The following is a 24,372-nucleotide window of genomic DNA, read 5'->3' on the forward strand; positions in this document are numbered from 1 at the left end:
GATTATAGACTAATAGAACTCATTTTTTATTAGAAAGTTTGGCAAGCAAGACCCAGTCTCAGAATAAAAGATTAATTATGTCTATTTATACACAGACTTACATACAGCACAGGATTGGGGATTTGGGGGTGGGGGGATAGATAGTATGATTCCTTATGATGAGGAAAGTAAAATAACAATTCTTAGATAAAATTAAACATTATAGTCTCTGTGCTTAAGTACTTATTATTAATCATTATCTCTAATGCTGTAGAAAAGAAAACAATAGTGTTTTGTTGTTGATATGGCTATAAATACTGCTTTTTCAAATGTAGTATTCTGTTACATGCATAGTAGAGAACTAAAGAGAAGCTACTCCAAGGCATCTTAAGGTTTAGAAGTAGGATAGCGATGATCCCATAGCTTCTTCTTCTAACTTTCAGAACTATGCATTACAGGCTGCCATCAGCACTTTTACTAGGAAATGAACAATATTTAGATATATTTGACATAATAGGAATCTGAATCCTATTTTATTTTTATTTCTGTCTTTGTTTTCCATAGAGCTTAAGAAAAGATGCAGAATCACGTCGAAGAGAACTTCATATCCGAACATATGCAGTTATTCCACTGAATGATGAATGTGGGATTATTGAATGGGTGAACAATACTGCTGGCTTGAGACCTATTCTGACCAAAATATATAAAGAAAAGGGTATTATATTTATTCTTATGATAGAAGTATATACTGTGAGGTTGTTATCTATATGATGTAAAATATGTATATAATAATGTTTATCATATCAATGTACATATTTTACCTAAGCCTAGTGAAATTTATATTCTATATACAGAAGCATGCAAGGTCTTCCTTCCCTTCCTTCCTTTGAACCCTTTCTTTTTGTTTTCGGCGCAAAAAACTTTTGAGGTAGCTTACCAGAAAAAAAAAAAAATCTGAACATTTACTTTTCTGAAATATTTGTTAGCGATTATGAAATTACTTCATCCGTCTATAGCAAAGAAGCAAATATTCTATGAATAACAAAAGTTAGTTTTCTGTCAGAAAATTAGAAAGCTGTCCTAGCTTTGGATAATCTTAGAAAAATGATGTTGGTCATAATTAATTATAACCCATGAAATAAAACAAATGTACCTTCATACTTATATAATCAAATCTTTTCAAAAAAAGTAAGTAGGAAAAGGTCTTCATTGTAGTAAAATTGGAATGAATAATGCAAGATTGAGGAAATAGAATATTACAAACTAGCAAACGTCATAGGCAATTATTATAAACAGGTTCTAATAGTAATAGACCCAGGTAGTTAAAGGTGGTGATGCTTGCCTGTGATCCCAGCACTCAGGAAGTCCAAGACAGGAGGAACATGAGTTCAGTGTCAGTCATGGCTGCAAATGATATCATGTCCCAAATTTTTAAAAAGAAAAAATTAAGGCAAAAGTATGGTAAGAAACAGGTCATTTGTAGTATCAAATCCTTTTTCATGAATTAGTCAGGATTCTCTAAAGTCACAGGACTTAGGGAATGTATATATTAAGGGAATTTATTGTAATGACTTAAGTCTCCAGTTCAACCAACCCAATAGGCAGCTGTGAATGGGAAGTCCAAGAGTCTAGTAGTTGCTCAGTCCTGTGAGGCTAGGAGATTCAGCTTGCCTTCTGTATAAGCTGGAGTCCTGAAGAAGTATGTTCCAACAGATGTGCTGGCAAGAAAGTGCAAGCAGATGAAAAACAAAACTTCCTATTTCCATTGTCCTTATGTAGGCCTCCAGCAGATGGCATGGCCCAGATTAAAGGTGTGTACCACCACACCTGGACCTAAGCTGTTCTTTACTTGGAACATCCTCTGTCCCAGGCTGGCCTTGAACTCAGAGATCTGCTTGGCTCTGTCTCCTGGGATTAAGGCATGTGCCACCTTACCTAGGCCTAAGCTTTCCATAGCCACTATGCTTCAAGATCTGGATCAAATGCATGTGACATCACATGTCAAGATCCAGAGATCAGGGCTGGAGAGATGGCTCAGTGGTTAAGAGCACTGACAGCTCTTCCAGAGGTCCTGGTTCAAATCCCAGCAACCACATGGTGGCTTACAAACATCTGTAATGAGAACTGCTGATCTCTACTGGTGTGTCACAGCTACAGTGTACTTACATATAATAAATAAGTAAATCTTTAAAAAAAAAAAAAGTAGACCACTAAGGTCTGGCTTTAAAAAAAAAAAAAAAAAGATCCAGAGATCAAAAGCCTGTGTCTTCCAGCCTCAAGATCTTGGTCACAGGTGTGCCCTCCATTTCTGGATTGTAGTTCATTGCAGATGTGGCCAAGTTGACAACCAAGAGTAGCCATCACAATGAGATAACTGTTCATTGTGAAGAGAAAGTAACTGTATAATAGAAAAAAATAACTGACCATATGTCTATGTTGTTACATACCTATTTTTTGTTGCTGGTTTTGTTTGTATGTTTTTGATACAAAGGCTCTTACTATGTAGACTAGGATGGCGTCAAACTCAACAATAAGAGGCTGTCTTGGGTTTTACTGCTGTGAACAGACACTGTGACCATGGCAAGTCTTAGAGAAAACAACATTTAATTGGGGGCTGGCTTACAGGTTCAGAGGTTCAGTCTATTATCCGGGCAGGAACATGGCAATGTCCAGGCAGGCATGGTGCAGTAGATGCTGAGAGTTCTACATCATCTGAAGTCGGCTAGCAGAATACTGACTTCCAGGCAGCTAGGACAAGGGTCTTAAAGCCCATGCCCACAGTGACACACCTGTTCCAACAGGCCACACCTCCAAGTAGTACCACTCCCTGGGCCAAGCATATTCAAACCATGACAGAGGCTGTACTTATTAAAAGTATTAAAGAAAAATAATAGGGTTCATTCTTGTTATACTGTCAAGTTATAACCATTAGTATATATAATTGGTATTTTTTCATTCTTGCTTTTCAGTTGTAGCAAAAGTTGATACTTTAATATTTTAACAAAATTATTCTTGCTTCTTTTCTCATTTGGCTGTACAAACAATTAAAATCATTCTGCTTTGTAGGAGTGTATATGACAGGAAAGGAGCTTCGCCAGTGTATGCTACCAAAGTCAGCAGCTTTATCTGAAAAACTCAAAGTATTCCAAGAATTACTCCTGCCCAGGCATCCTCCTGTTTTTCATGAGTGGTTTCTGAGAACATTCCCTGATCCTACATCATGGCAAGTTAACAAGAATATTGTTATAGTTTGATGTTTCTTTCTAAATTTTTTTGTACTTAACCTGGCACAGAGTATTTGACAAGCATTGTACTGCTTTAGGTACAGTAGCAGATCTGCATATTGCCGCTCTACTGCAGTCATGTCAATGGTTGGCTACATCCTGGGGCTTGGAGACCGTCATGGTGAAAACATTCTTTTTGACTCTTTCACTGGTGAATGTGTACATGTAGATTTCAACTGTCTTTTTAATAAGGTATGATGTGACTTATTGGATATATTACTTTGAGTTTTCTTTCCCCAACAACTGTTCTCCCTCGCTATACATTTTAGTCATAGTTGCATAACACAGAGTGTCTTGACTGGTTTTCATCAGTGAATTCCTCAGAAAAGCTATTTAGGATACAGAGAAGTTAGAAAAATGGTACATGGAAGGTATGAACTTTAATCGTGAGTTAGTTACTAGCTATGTGAACATGGGCAGATCAGTTCATTTTACAGAGACTTAGTTTCATGAAATTGGAGTTGTTTAACATTTCTAAATTTGACAATATATTTAAGTCTGATCTAGATTAAAGAAAAAGTCAATCTAAGGTATAGTTCAGTAGTAGAGTACTTACCCTGTATGTTCTAGGTCTTGATTTCAAGTCCTAGCAACTAAATAACAGCTACAACAAATAGTACCAGAGTGGGTCCTTGAGAGTAAATTAAGGCTAATGGATCCATCTTTAAGAACATCAAAATTTTTCTCCTTTTACAATTCTGGAGGAAGATTAGAAGGTAATTTCGGTTTCGATGACCTATCTTCTTTGGGTTGCTATCAGCTATCACAGGAAGATGAAAAAGTCCATAGATTCAGCTGAAAAGAAATCAAAGATAAATAAATGGTATAGATCAAACCATACAAAAGGAGAATTTAGGACAATAGACATGAGAATAGTTGAACATTATGTTATTGAGAGGGAATACTGAATGTGCTATAACAATATTCAGTATACTAAACTGGACAAAGTGAATCCATTCACTTGATCTTTTGTTTGAGATTTATTTATTATAAATAAGTACACTGTAGCTGTCTTCAGACACGCCAGAAGAGGGCATCAGATCTCATTACAGATGGTTGTGAGCCATCATGTGGTTGTGGGATTTGAACTCAGGATCTTAGGAAGAGCAGTCAGTGCTCTTAACCACTGAGCCATCTCTCCAGCCTCTTTCACTTGATCTTATATCTAAGATTAAGCCATGGTTTTATATTGCCCAAAAGCAAAGGCAGCATTATATGGCTCTTTTCAACAGATGCTTCTATGTAATTACATAAATATTTGAAGGATATTTTTCTCTTTCCTAAGAATCCAAACATGAAGTTCCAAACTCTTTGAGCAAAGGTTTTGTAAGTTTATTATTACCATATAATAAAACTCTTCTCTTGTGAGACTATGCCAGGGCCTAGCAAACACAGAAGTGGATGCTCACAGTCAGCTATTGGATGGATCACAGGGCCCCCAATGGAGAAGCTAGAGAAAGTACTCAAGGAGCTAAAGGGATCTGCAAGCCTATAGGTGGAACAACAATATGAACTAACCAGTACCCCCCGGAGCTCTTGACTCTAGCTGCATATGTATCAGAAGATGGCCTAGTTGGCCATCAATGGAAAGAGAGGCCCATTGGTCTTGCAAACTTTATATGCCCCAGTACAGGGGAATGCCAGGGCCAAAAAGTGGGAGTGGGTGGGTAGGGGAGTGGGGGGGAGGGTACGGGGGACTTTTGGGATAGCGTTGGAAATGTAAATGAGGAAAATACCTAATAAAAAATATAAAAAATAAATAAATAAAACTCTTTGTTTTTAAGGGAGAAACGTTTGAAGTTCCGGAAATTGTACCATTTCGACTGACTCATAATATGGTTAATGGAATGGGTCCTATGGGAACAGAGGGTCTATTTCGAAGAGCATGTGAAGTTACACTGAGACTGATGAGGGATCAGAGAGAACCTTTAATGAGGTAATTATATATACTTTGTAAATAATCTACTAGTGGCCTCGAATGTAAATACTGGTCTATTAATACATTTTCTTTACATAGAAACCACTCTGTTAAAGTATATTTTTAGAAATAGTAACATAAGGCTTGGCATAATGGTCCATGTTTGTCATCCCAGCACTCAAGACAGAAGCAAAAGAATCATGTAAGCTCTAGGCCATCCTGGTCTACATACTGAGTTCTGGTCCAATCAGTGCTACATAGTGAGATCTCTTACCTCCCACCCCAGAAAAAAGTTTTTCTGAGAGTTTCAGTATAGCGCCATGATTACTCATTCATTACATTCTCTAATTTTAAGATATGTTCAGCACCTAACACAGAGCTCTTCTGTGGGTATTACCAATTCTCAATTCCTTCCTCCTTTCCACTTCCACTAATCTACTCTCTATCTCTGGATTTCCTATCGTGGGCATTTAATGTCAGTTTGATCATATGACCTTTTGTGTCTATCTTCTTTCATGTAGCATAGTGGTTTCAAAGTTCATCATATGTAAGTACTTCACTCATTTCAGTTACCAAGTAGTGTTCTATTTTATTAATGAGTCTGTGTTTTATTTACTCAACTATCAGGTAGTAGGCATTTATAGTAATTCCACCTTTGACCTATTATGGATAATATGTTGTGAACTTTATGTACAACTCCTATATGGATAAGTATTTTCAGTTCTTTTGTGTATGCCTATGAGTGGAACTTTTGAGTCATGATACTTTGAATAGCCTTCAAATTGTTTTCAAAAGCAGTTATAAAAACTATAATTCCAATAGTAATGTGTATGAGTTTCCATTCCTCCATGTCTTCACCAACACTGAAAATGTTATTATTTTTGCCATCCTATGAGATATGAAGTAATATTTCATTGTGGTTTTAATTTGCCTTTTCATAATGACCAGGAATATTGACCATTGGCTTTTTTGTTCCCTTATTAGCATTTGTATATCTTCTTTGCATAAATGTCTATTCAAATCATTAGCATATTATTTTGGTGTGGGTGTGTCTTACTGTATTATCTGGCTTGCCCTTAAAGCCAGGACTCAATCTATCCTCCTGATCCAGCATCTCTAGTAGCTGGAAGTATACGTGTATGCTACTTTGCATACACACCTTCTTTGCCTGTTTTTTGATTGGGTTGGGTTGTCTTTTATCCTTGAATTGTAAGAATTGTTTTCTTTGTTTTGTTTTTTGTTGTTGTTGTTGTTGTTTTGGTTTTTTCAAGACAGGGTTTCTCTGTGTAGCCTGGCTGTCCTGGAACTCAATCTGTAGACCAGGCTGGCCTCAAACTCAGAGATCCGCCTGCCTCTGCCTCCCAAGTCTTGGGATTAAAGGTGTGCGCCACCACTGCCCAGCGAATTCTATAAATTTTTAATATGAATACAAGAGCCTTCTGACACATTGATCAACAAATATTTTCTCATTTCTTTAATTTAAAAAATTATATTCATGGGTGTTTGACTAAATATATGTCTGTGCACCACATGTATGCCTTGGTACCTTTGAAGGCCAGAAAAGTGTGTTTGATCCCTTAAAACTGGAGTCAGGGACAATTATGAGCTGCCATGATGGTACTGGGTTTTATCCTCTAGAAGAACAACCAATGCTCTTATCCACTGGGCCATCTTGCCAGCCCCTCTTTTCTCCCACATTGACCCTTTCAGTCATAAGAGTTTGTTTTGGTTCTGCAGGTTGAACTTAGGGCCTTCAGTGTATTAGATATACACTTAAGCACACACTACCACCTGTCTATATCTCTAGCCAAAGTCTTTAATTTTGATAAAGTCATAATTTATTTACATTTCATTCTGGTTATTCTTGATGTCATGTGTAAATTAATAATAATAAAAAAAAGCTGTCTTAACCAGATTTGTGAGGCTTTCTGTGGTTTTTGTTTTTTTCTAATCATTTATAGACTTAGCGCCTTTTTGTCTTTGATCTGATTTATGGGTATTTTTTTTGGTATGGTGTGAAATAGAAGTTTACTTTCATTCTTTTTTCTATACAAACTCACTTGTCTTGACAACTTTTGTTTCAGACAAGGTGCTAGTTACTACGTAGCTCTGACTGAACTGGAACTCACTGTGTAGACCAGGCTAGTCTTGAACTTGCAGAGATCCTCTGCCTCCCTAAGTGCTGAGGAATATGTCACCACACTTGGCCATCCTTTGCCGATAAGACTCTTTCCAACATTTAATTGTGCTTTTTATTGAGATGGTCAGTTGGTTTTCAGTACTTCTAATAAGTTATATGTTAATATGCCAATTACCCATCCACTGTCTTGATGACTATCTTTATAAAAATTTTCGAAATCAGGAAGAGCATTCTAATTACTTTTTTTAATCAAGATTTTTCGACTTGCCTGAATCCCTCACATTTCCTTGTGAATTTTAAAACCACCAATTACCGCAGGAAGCCGTCTTGGATTTTGATAGGAATGACCATGAATTTGTAGTTATATTTGTAGTGTAGTACCATCTTAACAACATTGTTTTCTGAACTATAAATGTTTTTCTACTTAATTAAATATTCATTAATTTCTTGAGACAATGTTTTGTAGTTTTAAATGTACAAGTCTTAACTTTAAAGTTACTTTCCTGAAGATAGAGCGATAGTTCAGTGGTTAAGAACCTGAATGGAGTAGTGGTAGCAGAGATGGATGAGTGAGGGGACTCTGAACTGGTTTTGTATGTAAACTGGATGGCAGATGAACACCAATTAAGGATGATAGTGTATATTTTGTTTAGGGCAAGAGTAAAAATTATGTTTGTTACTAATTTAGGAATATAGAAAAATAGCTCAAAAAAGACAATGAATTTTGTTTTGAAGATAATTTGAGATGTTTGTAGTATATCCAAACAAGTTTCCCAAGGCAGTTAGAGTTGATGTCTAGAGCATAGAAAGATGTGAGATTAATCTGTATGGTAACTGAAGGTATTGTATATTCCTCGAACATGATAGAGAATAAGTTAATACTCATTTAACAGGTGACAGTATACATCTTGAGAGGTTACACAGAATTCATCTTACTCTCCCCAAAACATCTGAGTCCCTTCAACATTACCTCTCTACTTTTTTTCCCTTACCTTGTCCCTCCTCCCCCCAAATAATTTCATATAATTTATCTGAAAATGTAGTATACTCCTATATCTTATAATAATACTTTATCTTCCTATTCTTCCCTTATTCTACTTTTTAAGTATTGATTTAAGTAAGATTTCTCTTCTGCAAAAGGAATGAATGTATCATTACTATATTCTATGTTTCAATTTTAGTGTCTTAAAGACTTTTCTACACGATCCTCTAGTGGAGTGGAGTAAACCAGTGAAAGGACACTCCAAAGCACCACTGAATGAAACCGGGGAAGTTGTCAATGAGAAGGTTAGTAAGAGCTGCAGCCTGGCATGAGCCAATAGTGTCTCTCTGTGTAAGCGAGAGCTGATTCCAGATATTATCAGTGACCAAAATAACTGATTACCCTGAAATCTAAAATTGGTTAAAACCTGAGTTAACCAACATACACTGAAGATTCCTTTTCTTCTGCAACTTTTTTTCCTGCTTGAAACTCAACCCAAGGCCTTGCATATGCTAAGTATATAATTAATGTTAACAACCCCAGACTTCATCCCACAATCCGAAATTATTTTTCTAGTAACATCATTCTCAATTTTGCATTCTGTTATGTTTTTTCTTGAGATGTAAAGAATCCCAAGTAGTTACTTAAAATTCCATTTGCATGCACTAATGTAAACTTACTCGCCACCATTGTTAGAATCTTCCCTAAACTATTTAAGAACTAACATTTCAAAATAGGTTGCTTTCTGTTTGCATTATTCTGTTTGATAGTGGAAGGGAATAGAACCCAGGGTCTCCTGCCTACTAAACAGGCAATTTACTGCTGAACTATACCTCTTGCCCTCAAAACAAATGTTTTAATTTATTACTTTGCTGGAATTATGATATGCAGAGTTACCTAGTGGTTTTTATATTTCAGAAACCTGTCCAATTAGTACATGTTCAGCTATTGTACACATCAAAGTGCGATCTCAAGTTAATTGGATTTGTTTCATTGCTACAGTGGGATATTGTTTAGTCAAACACTGCTAACATTAAGTGAGAAAAGTTGAAATTCCAAATTGTATTGGGTCTGTAGCCTTAATGACTTTCTGTATCTTTTTTAGGCCAAGACCCATGTTCTTGACATTGAACAACGACTACAAGGTGTGATCAAAACCCGAAATAGAGTAACAGGGCTGCCATTATCTATTGAAGGACATGTGCATTACCTCATACAAGAAGCTACTGATGAAAACTTACTCTGTCAGATGTACCTTGGTTGGACCCCATATATGTAAAATAAAATTATTTCAAAGAATATATTAGTAATCTGAAATCCATGTTACTAATCAGTGGTTTGCCTTTAATTCTAAAGTACAGCATACATTTACTTACATTCTCAGAGAAACTAGTATTTCTCTGTGATTTTTAAAAGTATTTAAAATAATGAATTCAATTATTAAACACTGCTTTCTTCATACATATTGTTTAGTCCAACTAGAGAAATAATACATGTATTCTCATGATCAAAAAATAATGTAATTGCAAAGAACCAGCCAACTTAATTTCATTTTATACTTTATATCAACTTCCTTTTCAAAGTGTTAGCATAAGGTTTCATTTGAATAGCAATGAAGCTATATTGAATTCATGTTGTGGGCAGGTATTGGACTGCCTCTTCTGCCCTGTCGAAAGTGATAGGTTATCATTAAATTCACTTCATAAAGCGCTAGTGTGTGTGAAAATGTGATCAAAGAATAGAAACTCAAGAAATATGCATGTGAAAACTAATCAACTGTGTAGTTGTTGGTGATACTGAAGACTGAACCATGCTCTGCATACGTCCTACCATTGAGCCACATCCTAACCACCAATCTGTACATTTAAAACACCACACTGCTGATGGGCCATAACACCCAGTACAGCAGTCGCAGAAAACACTAATATTTACAATTGTCTATGATTTTTTAAAATCTAAAGTTTTTAATGTGTTTAGATGTTTTCTGCATATTTTCTAATAGATTAAAAAGAAAAGAATTGTAAAGTAATACATTTATTATAGTCAGATGGGAAACTGCTGAATTTTTTCTCCATAAGACTCTGTCTTATTTTTTCCTATAAGTAAAAGTATAATGAGGTAAACTGTAGTAAGTCAGAAGACATAAATGTGAAAACTGAACATACAATTTCCTACTCAGATTTGATGTAAAGCAGTTAAGGACAGGATAATTAGAAAATCTTTTTTTACATACTCTGTGTGTTAGGGGGCGTGCATGTGTGTGCTTTTTATCCATTTCAATTTTTTGGCATCTTATTCATATAAACATGTTTAATTAATTAGCATTGATGTATTTTGGTTGTACTTGGTACTAGATTACATAGGATCATTTCAAACAAATACATCATATACTTTTAACAAATTCCTTCCACAATTCCTTTGTTCCCCTGCCTCAGTCTCTTTTGTTTCTTTCAACACTTTAGTGTTGTCTCTGCTATCATCTCACATATACATATATGATTTTAAGTAGCTATATAAAATCTAGGAACCATATATGAAAGAAAATGTTATCTTTCTGAGACTAAGTTAATTTACTTAATATGATCACTTGCAGCTATTTTCCTACAAAAGATATATAACTTCTTCATTGATGAAAAATGTATACATATATATTACATTTTATATATCCATTCCATATATATATATATATATATATATATATACACACACACACATAATTATATATATATGGAAGGTTCTCTTGACTAAAGATGAATGTTGTCCAAGCGCTAATCATGGAAGACAAGCAGTGCCAAAGGAAAGAATCCAATAACTTCTGAAGTATTTATTGTAAGGAAAGTCACATGATAATAAAAAACAAAACAGAAATGTTTATAGTGGCTTTTGTCCTGTTTGGTTGAGACAGTTCTCATGTAGGGCAAATGCGTCTGGAACTTAAGTAAGTGAGGATGCCCTTGAACTCCTGATCTTCCAGCCTCCATCCTTCAAGTGCTGAGATTCAAACTTTCATGCCACACAGGTTTGAGTTTTGGGGTTGAAATGGGCTTTCTTATCAACTAGGATCTCCCTGAACTTACAATGTACCTGAGGATGGCCTTTAACTTCTGATCTTCCTATGCCTCCTAAGTAACCACAACCGGCTTTTTGAATTTTGTTGGTTTCTTTGTTTTGAAACAGGGTATCAAAAATTGTGGATGAGGGGAGTAACCCAGAGTCTTGAAATGGTGGGAAATTACTCTTTCCCACAATACAACTCACAGACTTTAACAAGAAGGAAGGCCCAAGTGTGGATACCTGAAATCCACCTCGAAGAGGAATAATAATCATGGGAGGCAGAGGGAGGAAATTGGGTCGGAGAGGTGAGAGGAAGGGGAAAAGAAGGGGCGGGATCAGGTATGGAAAGGAGGGATGCCCAGAGGGCCAGGAGAATTAATCAACATGCAGCAGTGGAGGTTAGGGCCCATGGGGAACCTCTAGAAAGTCCCAGAGATCTGGGATGTGAGAGGCTACTAGGACTCAATGGGGATGACCTAAGCGGAAATGTGAGGTGGAAGCAGATGGGGGAGCACCCTCTCAGAGTTGGGAGGAGGGCTTAAAGAACTCCGGGAGGGGGAGTCAGGATGGGGGGGGGGGTTGGAATGTAAATAAAGTAATTTAATAAAAGATATAAAGAGGAAAACTATAAAACTCTTTAAAATATTAGAAAATTAAAACTCTTCTGTAGGTTTACATTACTCAGAGAATTACTCCTCTCACAAGCTAACCAGACTTTTTCAAGTCCACATTGAAAAATAGTAAATTTAACGATCCCACGAGGGACAAGCCCACAGTACAAAAAGCAAGTGTCCAATACCTTTCTTACTAGGGTTTCTATTACTGTTATAAGCACCATGACCAAAAGCAACTTAGGAAGGAAAGAGTTTACTTGGCTTACACTTCCACATCACAGCCCATCATCAAAGGAACTTGAGGCAGGAACTGAAGAAGCTCTGAAGGAATGTTGCTTTCTGGCTAGTTCACTCAGCCTTTTTCACATACCGAAAGACCACCGGCCCAGGGGTGGCAGCAGCACACATTCAGATGGGCCCTCCCGCATTGATCAGTAATCAAAATATTCCCACAGGCCAATTTGGAAGCAGCGTTTTTCTCAGTTGAGGTTTCTCTTTCTAACGACTCTGCCATGTTTCAAGTTAACATAAAGCTAACCAACTGTCTCTTAAACGTTCTTATACCATCCGCAAGTCCACACCTCAATCAACTGGCATTTTAAACCTGAGCTCACCTAATGCGCAAATCACACCTCTTGCGCTGTCACCAACGAGTATGGAAGAGCGAGGCAGCGGGATAGACAGGACCCACCGCCCACCAGCGCCGTCCTGCCCCTCTAGGCCCACGGTTTGCTCTATGGTCTGGCGGACCTTGTGTTGTCATCCTCCGAGCGACGGCCGGAGGCGGCGGCGGAGGCCCGGGCGGGGTGTTTGGTTTCGTTTCTGCACCGACTGGAATTAGTGTCGACGGTCAAAATGGGAGTCCCCAAGTTTTACCGATGGATCTCGGAGCGGTACCCCTGCCTCAGCGAAGTGGTGAAGGAGCATCAGGTGGGTGAGCTCAGGCCGCGGCGCAGAAAGCGGGCCCGCGGGCCTCTCTGCGCTGTGGGACCCCGGCCTTCCAGCTGCCCGCGGTGCAGGTCAGCGGCCGAACGGGGGGAAGAGAAGGGGAACGGAGGCTTGGCGGCCCCCGGGTAGCCGCACCAGGTAGAGGCAGGTCAGAACAGAGTGGCTTGCGGCAGGTCTGAGCTCCCCCTGGGAAGGCACTCCAGGACTTGCAAAGGAGCCCTTGGTGGGAAGGCTTTTAAGGAGCCCTCTCTGTCCTCCTGGGAACCGGACCTGGAGCTTCGCTTTAGGCTGCGAAGCTGTGTGGGACGACTTCTCGGGTCCCTCATCCCAAGCAAAGCAACAGACGGTATACAAGCACTAACGTCCCCGTGGTGGAATCGCGGAGCACTCCAGCTGTGAAGAGCTGCATTTAACCTCAATGCCTGGACCGGTTGCTGTAGCTAGCTAGTGTCTTGGGTTTGTGATACTTTTTCATGCTCCCGTTAGCCCCCAGACAGGACCGACCCCCCTATTGTCTAAACGAACAAAACGTTTAGATGGAGCGCAGGGATGGGGCGGGGAGGTGGGGGGAATGGTGCTTAAAGGCTTTAGTATGGCAGAAAGATCTCGAAACATTATTACTAACACTTAGTGTATAATGACCCTACAGCAGCGGGTTTTTTTTTTTTTTGAGTTCTAAAAGTGTGTATTTGTATATTTATATATACTATATACTAGAATATATCTGCATGTTTGAATGACGGAGGAGAGAAACCAAATGTTCTAATAGGTAAACTAGACTTTGAATGATAATGTAGTATGTCACATTTAATGACTTTGGTTTACAGAAAAAAAAAACTCGTTTTTGAAATTTGTATACTTAATAAATTATTTGTGATAAGTAGCACTGTATTAATACTGGAAGTTGTCAATTATGTGGGGTTTTTTTTTTGTTTGTTTGTTTTAAGGTACTTATAAGGTTAAAGATAGAATCCAGCCTCTGGAAAGGATTCTTTTGATATTAACTTCTAATGAAAGTTGGCATATAAAAGAAACCTTATAAAAAGTTCGAAAATGCTGACTTGTCTTCCCCTTATTTTAGTTAAGATTAGATGGTATGAATTTGGTTGACTTAAATTTAGATGGTATTTATTTTCAGGGAGAAAAGTGAAAATGGAGGCATTGTTTTTCTTTTTCAGGATCTTTAATCAATAAATATTTTCTAGCCTAATGTGTTCAATAACATTTTTATTCTATGCTCTTTGATCACAGACATTTATTTGGTAAAAATATCTTGGGTTCACCATCCTGGGGAATTTCATTGTAAAAACAAAACAGTCTTTTAAAGCAACATCATGACATGGGAAGCAAGATAGATTTTGTGAAAGTTTTACAGTAGATTGAAAGTAAGGATTGCTTTAAAATTACACTGAAAATAAACTTTAAAACTTGTTGGTGTGTCAGCGGGGCATGGTGTCCTACACCTTCAATCCCAGCACTGAGCAGGCAGAGGTAGGTAGATAAACTGACAGCCATGGAACACAGACCTGACAAAACAAGAAACTCGATGTATCAAAGTTAGGCCTTTCACAAATATTTTATTTAACAGAAGACCAAAAAAGGAAGACTAGGAGGGAAGGACCCAAGCACCCACATAAAAGCCGGGAGCAGCATAGAGCACCTGTAACCAGCACTAGAGAGCAGGGACAGGTGAAGCCTGAGGGCTCTCAGGCCAACTCGTCCAACTGATCAGTGAGCTTCAGGTTCACTGAGAGACCCTGCCTCAAAAAACAGACAAAAAAAACTAAATGAAGAACATTTAGTTTCCTGTGTGGTTGCCAGGGTGAACAGAAGCACACCCAGAGGGAGAGGATGGGGAGCGATGTGTTTTAGAACGAGAGTGAGGATGGTATCAGCACAGTTATTCATCCTTTGAACCACTGAATGAAAATAGATAGAATTCATGTGATTCAGTAGCCCCATGTTACTGAGTCCAAACACTACTAGATGAGGGCAAACTACCAAGAGACTCTAGACAGTTTGAGAGGAAAAGAAGAACTAGCTGATGAACTTGTGAACAGAACTCCAGAATACCCTGTAGGCTTCAAAGGACTAGCCAATTAGATAACAGTACCTAAAGCTGGGGGAGGGAGGCTTTATTTTATTTTATTTTTTAAGACTGACTGAGTGAAGAAGAAAAAGCAGTATCCCACCTAGACATTCAAAGCTGACCTACCAAAGGATCGTTATGTGGCACAGTATGCCCTAAGGAGAAATGGCTGAGAATAAAATAAATGTTACCATGGAAGGCATACTGGAAACAGAAGAAACTGATCCTGATGAAAGGAAGAATTGGAGTCAAGGGATCTTTAAAAATACACTACCATGTTTTAAAACATTATTGAAAAACTGCAAAAGAAAGAGACTTGTGAAGTTAAGGCTTTTCTGAGCCCACTCATTCTAAAGCTTAAGGAATTTCAGTTCATATAGAAACAAAAAACAACAAAAAAGTATTGCGGCCAAGTGACATACATTTATTTGTTTACTTACTTATTTCAGCTTCTTTCATTTTTATGTGTATGAATGTGTGTATATATATATATGTCTGTGCATCACCTCCGTGCCTGGTGCCCCTAACGGTCAGAAGAGAGTCCTGGACCCTGCGAACTGGAGTCACAGATGATTGTGAATCACCATGTTGATACTGCGGACCAAACATAGGTCCTCTGCAAGAATAACAAGTGCTCTTAACCATGGAGCCATCTCTCCAGCCCTGAATACAAGCTTTTGTTTACTTCCCTCAGCCAGCTGTGGTGATACACAGGTGTAATCTTAGCACCAGGGCAGCTAAGGCAGGAAGACGGCCATTTCAAAGCTAGCATAAACTACAAAGTAAGACTTTATCTCAAAAAAAGCAAAGACTGAGCTAGGCAGTGGTGGCATATGGATCTCTGAGTTAGAGGCTATCCTGGACTACAAAGCAAGTGTGAGGGTTACACAGAGAAACCTTGCCCCCAACCCCAAAATAAAACAAAGCAAAGCAAAGACTTGAATGCCATATCTATCATATGTGTCACCCCCACCTCAAGACCTAGACGTGACATTCCAGCTACTCAAGAGGCAGGGTTGCAAAATGAGTTCAAGAACAGTTTGAGTAACTCAGGCTATTTTACAGTAAAACCTTTCAGAGCAGCGTGACGTTCTAAGGTTTAATTCCTCAGCACCACAGAAAAAGGGGAGAGAGAGGCAGAGGCTGGGATTGTGGCTCAGATACAGCACTTGCACAACATAAAGGTGCAGAGTTTAATGTCCCAAAACTGCTGGGGGCAAAACAAGTTTTTATTAGTACATGTTTATTATGAATGATGCATGTGTGGGATGTGGGAGCCTGTCAGGGTGCATACTGTAAAGGCTAGAGGACAATGCTCAGGAGTGAGGTTTTCCCTTCTACTGTGGCTTCCGTGAATCTAACTTGGATTGTCAGGCATGAGCCATTTTATAGGCCAAATTAACTAGGTTTTGACTAGGGCCAAAAGATCATTCAGACAGGAGACAAGAGGCAGGAAGTATGAACAAGAACAGAGCAATAAGAGTGCGGGAAGGGGCTCAGCGAACACAGCTGAGAGACTGCCTCAGCAGAAGCCTACAGCCATGCACTGTATAGATGTCTCCAAGTCTCTAGCACTAAGCCACAAGTAGGATCTCAAAAGCCCCGAAGTCCTATATAAAAGCTGGACTTCCTTTTCTAAGAAGCATCACTATCGGGACTGTTAAAAATGGCTAATGAACTATTCAAGTCTAGCCTCCTTGTGACCCAGTTGTGAGGCTAGTTGTTTAAGCTGGTCTTCTGTAGAAGTAGGTTCCAACAGATGTGCTGGCAGAGTGAATCTTCCTTCTTCCAGTGTCCTTATGTAGGCCTCCAGCAGAAGGTGTGGCCCAGATTAAAGGTGCGTACCCACGCCTAGATCTGGAATTTGCTTTGTTCCAGGCTGACCTTGAATTTAGTAACCTGCTTGCCTCAGTCTCCTGGAATTAAAGGCCTATACTACCTTGCCTGGACCTAAGCTTTTCATGGCCACTGTGCCTCAAGATCTCCACATCAAGATCTAAGTCAAAAACCTGTGTCTTCCAACCTCAAGATCTGGGTCACAGGTGTGCCCTCCATTTCTAGATTGTAGCTCGTTCCAGATGTAGTCACATTGATAACCAGGAATAGCCATCACAATCCCTAAAATATTTTTCTACGCTAGACTGGCTATTTCTCAGTGTGTTCCCCAAGTTACTTACTGTTTGAGTCTCGCCCGGGCTAACTTGGTCTATCAGTCTGTCCTCAGGGGGCACTTCTCTTGGCCGCATGCTTCTGGTCAATTCCGTCTAATGGAGACCCCCTGCCCTTTCTGTCTTTTCTTTGTGTGTTCTCTCTGAGTGTGTTCGTTCTCTCTCTCACTCTCTCTCTCTCTCTTTCTCTCTCTCTCTCTCTCTCCCCTGCCCCCCCCACCTTTGACCGCAGCTGGAGAACCGAAGCCCCACCTACCTCTTTTCTCCCCAGTAAAATTGACTGTCAGCCACTTTTATTTCACCAGTTAGAGAATGAAACGAGCAAAGTGTACACAACATCATTTGGTGTGCATGAGAAAATGCTTGTTGGCTAGTATTTAGTGTTTGACTACAAAGTAGCAGCAGACCAACCTCCAGCAAGCCTCCAACCACATCTGCTGCTCTGCAGACATTCTTCTCACAGTACCCACACTTGACTTACTTCAAGTACCTTTTGTCTTTCTGGCTGATAAATTATTTTAACTCTGGTTCAGTCTCACTCATCAGGGAATTCTCTTCTGTTGTGGACAGCAAGGACCCAGATGTCCTCAAGATTCTGAGAACTCTTCAGGCTACACTGCTGACAGAGGCCACACTGGTGGCCTATTCTGCTGACAGTTACATCCCATTTCATTGTAGATGAGCTTCTGGTGTGGTTTTAGAGCCAGTATCATCACCCTAAGAAGGGAGGAGATCACAGTTGTGGTCAGGGTGTAGTTCCGTGGCACAGCACTTGACTAATATGCATGAAGCCCTGGGATAACTGTTGTCTAATGTGCAGAAAGTCTTTCTTTTTAAAAATCCACTAGTACAAGCCTATTCACTCCTTAGTAGAAAATTGTGCTTATCTGAGGTTGCCTATAAGATGGATGTTCAGAAAGGAAAGAAGGTAAACACATACTTTTGACCTGTCTTCTTTACAAAGATCATAAAACTAGCATCATAAATTCTTAGAGCTGAACAGCTCTTTGACCTAGTACAATGCTATAAAATAGCTAAGCCATTGAGACTAGAGGACTCCAGTAAAAAATGCTTGCTGTTCTTGCAGAAGACTGGCATCAATTCCCAGTACCAGATCCTCAGGAGGCTCACAGCCACCTGTAACTCCAGTTCCACATGACCTGAGGTCCTCTTCTGGCTTCCATGGGCACTTCCATGAGTGCACACGCGCGTGCACACACACACACACACATTTTGAATTATTTTTAAATCTTAAAAATGATAGCTGAATTTTGTTAAATATTTATTATGAACTAAAATTTTAAAATCTTTTATATGCTTGTGCTCACTCATTTAACATAGCAATCATAGTATTTTGCACTTTTTGAGATGGGATCTCATGTAACACAGACTGGCCTTGAAATTGCTATATACCAAAGGATAACTTTAAACTCTTAATCCTGTCTTCAACTCCTAAATAGTGGAACTACTGGGCTTTACCACCAGCCTCACTGTAGGTAGCCCCATAGAATTTCTACTTGGTCTTTGTAACTGAAGCCTGAGAAAATTGAGCCACAAATACATAGTCAAGTTGTTACAGAGCCTCTGAAGTAAGAGAGCTGTATCTGAAACAACTTTTCTTGTTGGTCTTCCTGTGTGAAACATTTTATACATTCTCTTTCTCTACTAGAACCACAGACCTTCTGCCTGTCTCCCAAATATTAGGACTATGGGCATGGAGTACCCTACTCAGCCATCCTATAAGTCTAATATAGATTTGAAACAATACATTCTCACATAGCCATTTTAGTATTTATTTGTTTATGATTTGAGACTTTCCTTGCCCTAGATCATCAAAATATTCTTCCTCAAAATACCTCCTCTCTCTGCTCTCTTAAGTCACCTGTTCTTGTCTCTTCTCATGAATTCACACATAAACTAGAATGTAGGCACTGGAATTCAATGCCCAGCTCCACATCAGAGAGCCAGGCTTCTTACTCATTGTCAGTGGGCTGTCTTATCTTGATCCTCAATTTCATTAGGTGCCATAGGTTCACAATTAAGCATTTCCTGTTTTCTTACTTCCTCTGTCTCTTGTCTATCAAGCTTTTTATATTATCATAGCTAATTTTTTTTCTTATGGTACAGCTATTTTTTAATCTTTCTTTGAGAGACAATATATAAAGATTACAATTAAAATTAGAGCTTTACTCTGGTGGTCAAGTTGCAATAAGTACTACACTGGGGTGGCTTTTGAAGTAACTTTCTATTCGCTTAAGTCCTACCTACCCTTGCACGTAAAGGATTGAAAATAGAGCTTCCCTTTCTTTCTTTTCTTCTTCTTTTTTTTTTTTAATACAGCAAAAGTCTATCTGTGTAACTAAAACTGTCTTTTGGGTTAGCATACTGTGTTTTGCTGTCTCAGAGGCTCCTGCAGCACCCCTTGTTCTTGGCTGGAGACCCCCACTTTGGAGTTTCCAGAATCTCTCTGGTTCTGCCAGTCACAAAGAACTGATGCTCTGTCGGATAAATTTCTCCTCCACTGCTTTCTGTCAGAGTCTCCTGTCCTCTATGACATTTCTGTCAGATGTTCTCTGCTTTCTGCCACGTTCATGGGTTTTCTTCTTCTCCAGTCATGTTGTGTTTTTCTTCCAACTACACTGAGTGCCAGATGTAAATGTAACTTGTATTCTCCTGAAGTGCTGCTTGTGTCAGAGGCAGTCCTGGAAGCCTCTATCTAGCTGCTTAGTTAATGCTGTAAAATAGAGGTTTCAGATAAATGTTTGTCAGTGTTGAAGGATTTAAAACTTGCCATCCTCACATCTCACAAGGCGTGTCACTTTTCAATGACAAGAAAATATATTGTTACCTGCACGTGTTTACTAATTAAATTTAAGCTAATTTTCTCTAATTAATATATAGTCAAAAATTCTTTGTTTATACAATAGAACTGGCTAGTTTTGCGTTCTTGTAATTTGTGTCAATAGTGTTCCCATTACTTGCTTAAAACAAAATAAATGAAAACCAGAGTTATGAAGCTCTTCTTTAAAAGCTAATAGCACATACATTCACCTACCCCTGCTGTTAAGGCTGTGGTAACTGTTACCTATCTAGCCTGCCATTTTGCGCTGTTACTAATATTATAAGGAAACTTTTCATATGTTGTTACTGCTGTTACTAAGAAACTTTCTCATGCCCAAGTTGATTGTATATTCTGTTATCACCTGTGCTCTTGGGAACCTATCACAATAGAATAAGTTAGAACTGCTTTGTATACTTAGCCACAGTAAGCTTGTATTGGACCTGAACCAATCACCAGGCAGTGCTTCCTGCACCTCTGTATAAGCTTTTATGGGTTTTGCTTTTATAAGCTGCCTCCAGGATGGACCCCAACATAAGAGAGACACCTGCATCTATTTAGATTCCATTCTGAGTAAGGGTCTAGTAAAGTGTAAGCTCCCTAGGAACTGACATCCAGATTGACAAATTAAGACATGAATGTTAGGCAAGACAAGCCCACTGCTACTGTTGAATACCCCAACCAATGGGAGCAAGATAAATGTACAACAAAGACATGCTCTTAAGGAAATCCCTTATCCATAAATCCTGATTTGATGAAATAATTTGGCCCAAGTATTTGTGGATCTCAGGCTTAAAAGATCACTAGGATTTTAACTGAGTATCACAGTCAGCTCCCAAGTCTGGCCTGCAGCCCTGATCGATCAACCCTGGGAGGAATGTTCAATAAACTATCCCTGTCTGACCTGTCTGACTGAGATCAGTGTTCATGGGGTTTGTGAGGCTACTCCTGAGTCCCAATACTACCAAGCCCCACAGTGACATCAAGAGTCTGACTTTCCAATGTATCAGGTCATCTGTTTTACCTCCATTTACAGATAACCTAGCTGTTTGTTTGTTTGTTTGTTTTTCAAGACAAAGTTTCTCTGTGTAGCTGTGGCTGTCCTAGAACTCACTCTATAGACCTGGCTGGCCTCAAACTCAAAGATCCACCTGCCTCTACCTCTGCCTCCCGAGTGAGGGATCTAGAACATGTACCACCACTGCCCAGCTTGATAATCTAAGCTTTTAAAAAAAACTACTGTAACCAAGTAAATGGCTCTGTTTGAGTAAAATTAAATCTCTTGTAAAAACTTTTAAAACTTTTATTAAGCCTTTTGATGTAAATGGGCATTATTTCCCATTTATAGAGGTAATTGAGCCTTTGAAAAGCTACGTAGCAAAAGGAGGACACTAATATGTGAGTACCATAGTAACTAAGCGCTTCCCGTGGTATTTTCCTTACTCTGAATAACTACATCATTTCCTCTGGTGAGGCCACCGCTATGTCACATAAACTATACAATTGTCTCTCCATTACTAGCCGTTCCTATTGGCTTCCCTTTACCTCCTTTATTCGACGGTGATTATTGAAGTTTTATTAAGGTTTGTTTTTTATTTTATATGTGTGTTTATGTGTCTACACATTTGTACAAATGCATGTGATGGCCGAGGGGGGCAGAAGAGGGCATTGGCTCCCTGAGGGCTGGAGATGCAGGTAGTTGTACACAGCCTCATTTAAGTGCCAGAATCCAAACTTGGCTCTCTGAAAGAGGACTCCTGGAGTTTTTATATAATCAGAAGACATTACATCCTGGTTTAATTTGGTTTGGTTTGGCTTGGTTTTTGTTTTGAACCATGGAAGAATCACTTTTCTTAGGCAAGAAAGTAGTTACGATAATTAATAATCTGGAACATATTGTTTTTGCGTTTTAGATTCCAGAATTTGATAACTTGTACCTGGATATGAATGGGATTATACATCAGTGTTCCCATCCTAATGATGATGATGTTCACTTCAGAATTTCAGATGACAAAATCTTTACTGACATTTTTCACTACTTGGAGGTGTTGTTTCGAATTATTAAACCTAGGAAAGTGTTCTTTATGGCTGTTGACGGTGTGGCTCCTCGAGCAAAAATGAACCAGCAACGCGGGAGGCGTTTTAGGTAAGTCATTTCAATAGTCGACAAAATACAGTGCATCTTCGTTCATGCTTGTTTTCTATTTAAACCCTCAAAGTACTTGGTAGATTTTGCACTTAGTATCGTTTTGACTAGTCAAGTGATAAGTCAGTAGCTTTGATAACTTACCGTTTCGCAGAGTTCATGTTGGCTTTCACATGAAGCCAGTGTTCTCAGTCACAAGTTTCCAAACTCGCTTTGGTAATCTGAGACGTAGAGGAGGGAGCCTTGGTGAGCTATCTTGGTGTAGTCACTAAAGACTGGACCAAGAGGTTTTTCTAATGACAGCCATGTAACACACCTCTGTTGAATGACCAGCTCTCAGTCTAGATGATGATTTTGAGTAAATATGAGCCCTAATTAGGCAGTAAGGCAAATGAGATTAGAAGGTGACTGATGGACTATTGGAACAGAGTTCAATTAGAAACTTGGCATTATCAACACCACTGTGTAGAAGAGTCTTAGTTAGGGTTTTACTGCTGTGAGCAGACACCATGACCAAGGCAGGTTTTATAAGGATAACATTTCATTGTCCTTATAAGGGGCTGGCTTACAGGTTTAGTCCATTATCTTCAAGGCAATAACATGGCAGCATCCAGGCAGGCATTGTGCAGGAGATGCTGAGAGTTCTACATCTTCATCTAAAGGCTGCTGATGGAAGACTCACTTCCAGACAGTTAGAGTGAGGGTCTTATAACCCACACCCACAGTGACACACCGACTCCAACAAGGTCACAGCTTCTAATAGTGCTGTTCTTTGGGCCGAGCACATACAAACCATCACAAGATGTAAAGGGCTTAAAGATAAAAAAGAGTCTTAAAATCAAAATTCTGCATGTGTAGACCATATCTAAGCAGTAGTGAGACTGAGCTATAAACCCATGTGGAGGTATCCTAAGTCCTGAGTCTTTAGTGAGTTGTCAGCATGATGAAAGACTCCTTTAACCATAGGGCAGGATAAAGAACCATAGAAACATTCATGCATCAGATGTGGGAGTTGTCAGGAAAGTTGGGACAGTTGTCAGACCTCCCAGTGAGACTAAAGAAACGATGCAAAGAGTATTGATTTAGCTATTAAAAGAAAAAGTCCCAGAATTCTGAAAATACTGAGACCCTTAAATTCAAAGGCACTTTTAAAAAAAGGGTTATTTATTTTATGTATATGAATACACTGTTAATCTCTTCAGACACAGCAGAAGAGAGCATCAGATCCACTACAGATGGTTGCGAGCCCCATGTGGTCTCTGGGAATTGAACTCAGGACCTCTGGAAGAGCAGTCAGTGCTATTAACTGCTGAGCCGTCTCTCCAGCCCAAGACATTTTACTTAAGTCCAAAATTAAGATTTCTAGGGACTACTTAATAGACTTGACTTAATTAGAATCTCCAGGTTTGAAAAACTGTTCATACTAGTGCTTATTAAACTAATTTTAGGGAATCACTAGCCTAAAAGTTCATATTGAGGTTATGATGGTGCAGTGCCTTTATTCAATATTTGTGAGGCAGATCTCCATGAGTTCAAGGTCAGCTTGGTCTACATAGAGTTCAGCCACTAGGAGGTAAAAGTGCATCTTAGCTTTGTCTCCTATTAGACAAAATAGATACCCTTCTTATTGCTTCGTAGTACCTGCAGTGTTACTAAGTACGGAGCTTTCCTCCCATCATTCTTCTTCTATTGCTGAGCCCTCACCCCTAGCAGCCCTAGAGCCTCAACTATCACATTGATATTATTATCAGACTTCCTTCCCAAAGTTATACTGAGGCATCTAACTAACAAAAATCAACTCATTTCCTGAAACCGAACTGCGGAAAAGCCTGGCAGCTCTATGTATTTTTAATTTCATAACCTTTTCAGTATCAGAAGTATAGAAGAATACTAGCTAGGGATTGAGGACTAGTCCATTGTAAATACCGCAAACATATATTAAATGTTAGGCTGTCACCAAGAGTCCCATGTTTCCTAGAAAGTCCCCCAGCAGCTTCATACTTTTTAATGCTTAATGTCTTAGCTCTGAATCTTCCCTCTGGTTTTATCCATACTGTGCCACTAAAATTTCCTTACAAGAGCTCAGACTTATGTCCTAATCCAAAGACTAAGTCTGCATTGCTTCCTCCACTCACAGTAATTAGCAGCACTCATCCTTTCCTTCTAGAGTTTCTCCATGTAGTTTGCTCTGCTTGTGCCATGTTCAGTGCT

At 39.0% G+C, this 24,372-nt stretch overlaps 2 protein-coding genes and 1 long non-coding RNA gene across 17 annotated transcripts in view; 2 read left to right on the forward strand and 1 right to left on the reverse strand.

The window, feature by feature from the left end:
• Atr (ataxia telangiectasia and Rad3 related) overlaps positions 1 to 11,175 on the forward strand; it is a 95,621-nt gene extending 84,446 nt beyond the window's left edge. For 2 of the 6 annotated variants that reach the window (XR_003947900.1, XR_003947901.1), the window contains 6 exons: positions 544 to 694; positions 3,046 to 3,202; positions 3,302 to 3,455; positions 5,048 to 5,199; positions 8,503 to 8,608; positions 9,409 to 9,595. Coding sequence is in view for 3 of the 6 variants with exons in the window: in NM_019864.1 (NP_063917.1) it covers positions 544 to 694; positions 3,046 to 3,202; positions 3,302 to 3,455; positions 5,048 to 5,199; positions 8,503 to 8,608; positions 9,409 to 9,582 (894 nt within the window). In the remaining 3 variants the exon portion in view is untranslated. Of the gene's footprint in view, positions 1 to 543; positions 695 to 3,045; positions 3,203 to 3,301; positions 3,456 to 5,047; positions 5,200 to 8,502; positions 8,609 to 9,408 lie in introns of all 6 variants that reach the window. The other 4 variants (XR_001778905.2, NM_019864.1, XM_006511184.4 and 1 more) reach the window with 4 other exon arrangements.
• Gm16794 lies at positions 3 to 21,205 on the reverse strand. 4 transcript variants are annotated; one of them, XR_871037.3, is made up of 4 exons: positions 12,238 to 12,648; positions 3,820 to 4,058; positions 1,574 to 1,697; positions 3 to 1,383 (listed from the first exon to the last, which is right to left on the reverse strand). It is a non-coding gene; the product is annotated as a predicted gene, 16794 (long non-coding RNA). The 4 variants fall into 4 exon arrangements; XR_871036.3 differs by having other exon boundaries at positions 3 to 1,697; positions 12,586 to 21,205; XR_871035.3 differs by having other exon boundaries at positions 3 to 1,697; positions 12,342 to 12,648.
• Positions 12,708 to 24,372, forward strand: part of Xrn1 (5'-3' exoribonuclease 1) — a 103,057-nt gene continuing 91,392 nt past the window's right edge. For 4 of the 7 annotated variants that reach the window (XR_001778898.2, XM_006511154.4, XM_006511155.4 and 1 more), the window contains exons 1-2: positions 12,708 to 12,901; positions 21,929 to 22,161. Coding sequence is in view for 6 of the 7 variants with exons in the window: in XM_006511154.4 (XP_006511217.1) it covers positions 12,827 to 12,901; positions 21,929 to 22,161 (308 nt within the window). In the remaining variant the exon portion in view is untranslated. The remainder of the gene's footprint in view (positions 12,902 to 21,928; positions 22,162 to 24,372) is intronic. The other 3 variants (NM_011916.3, NM_001311130.1, XM_006511156.2) reach the window with 2 other exon arrangements.

The sequence above is a fragment of the Mus musculus genome, chromosome 9, assembly GCF_000001635.26.
Source record: "Mus musculus strain C57BL/6J chromosome 9, GRCm38.p6 C57BL/6J".
Taxonomy (NCBI): domain Eukaryota; kingdom Metazoa; phylum Chordata; class Mammalia; order Rodentia; family Muridae; genus Mus; species Mus musculus.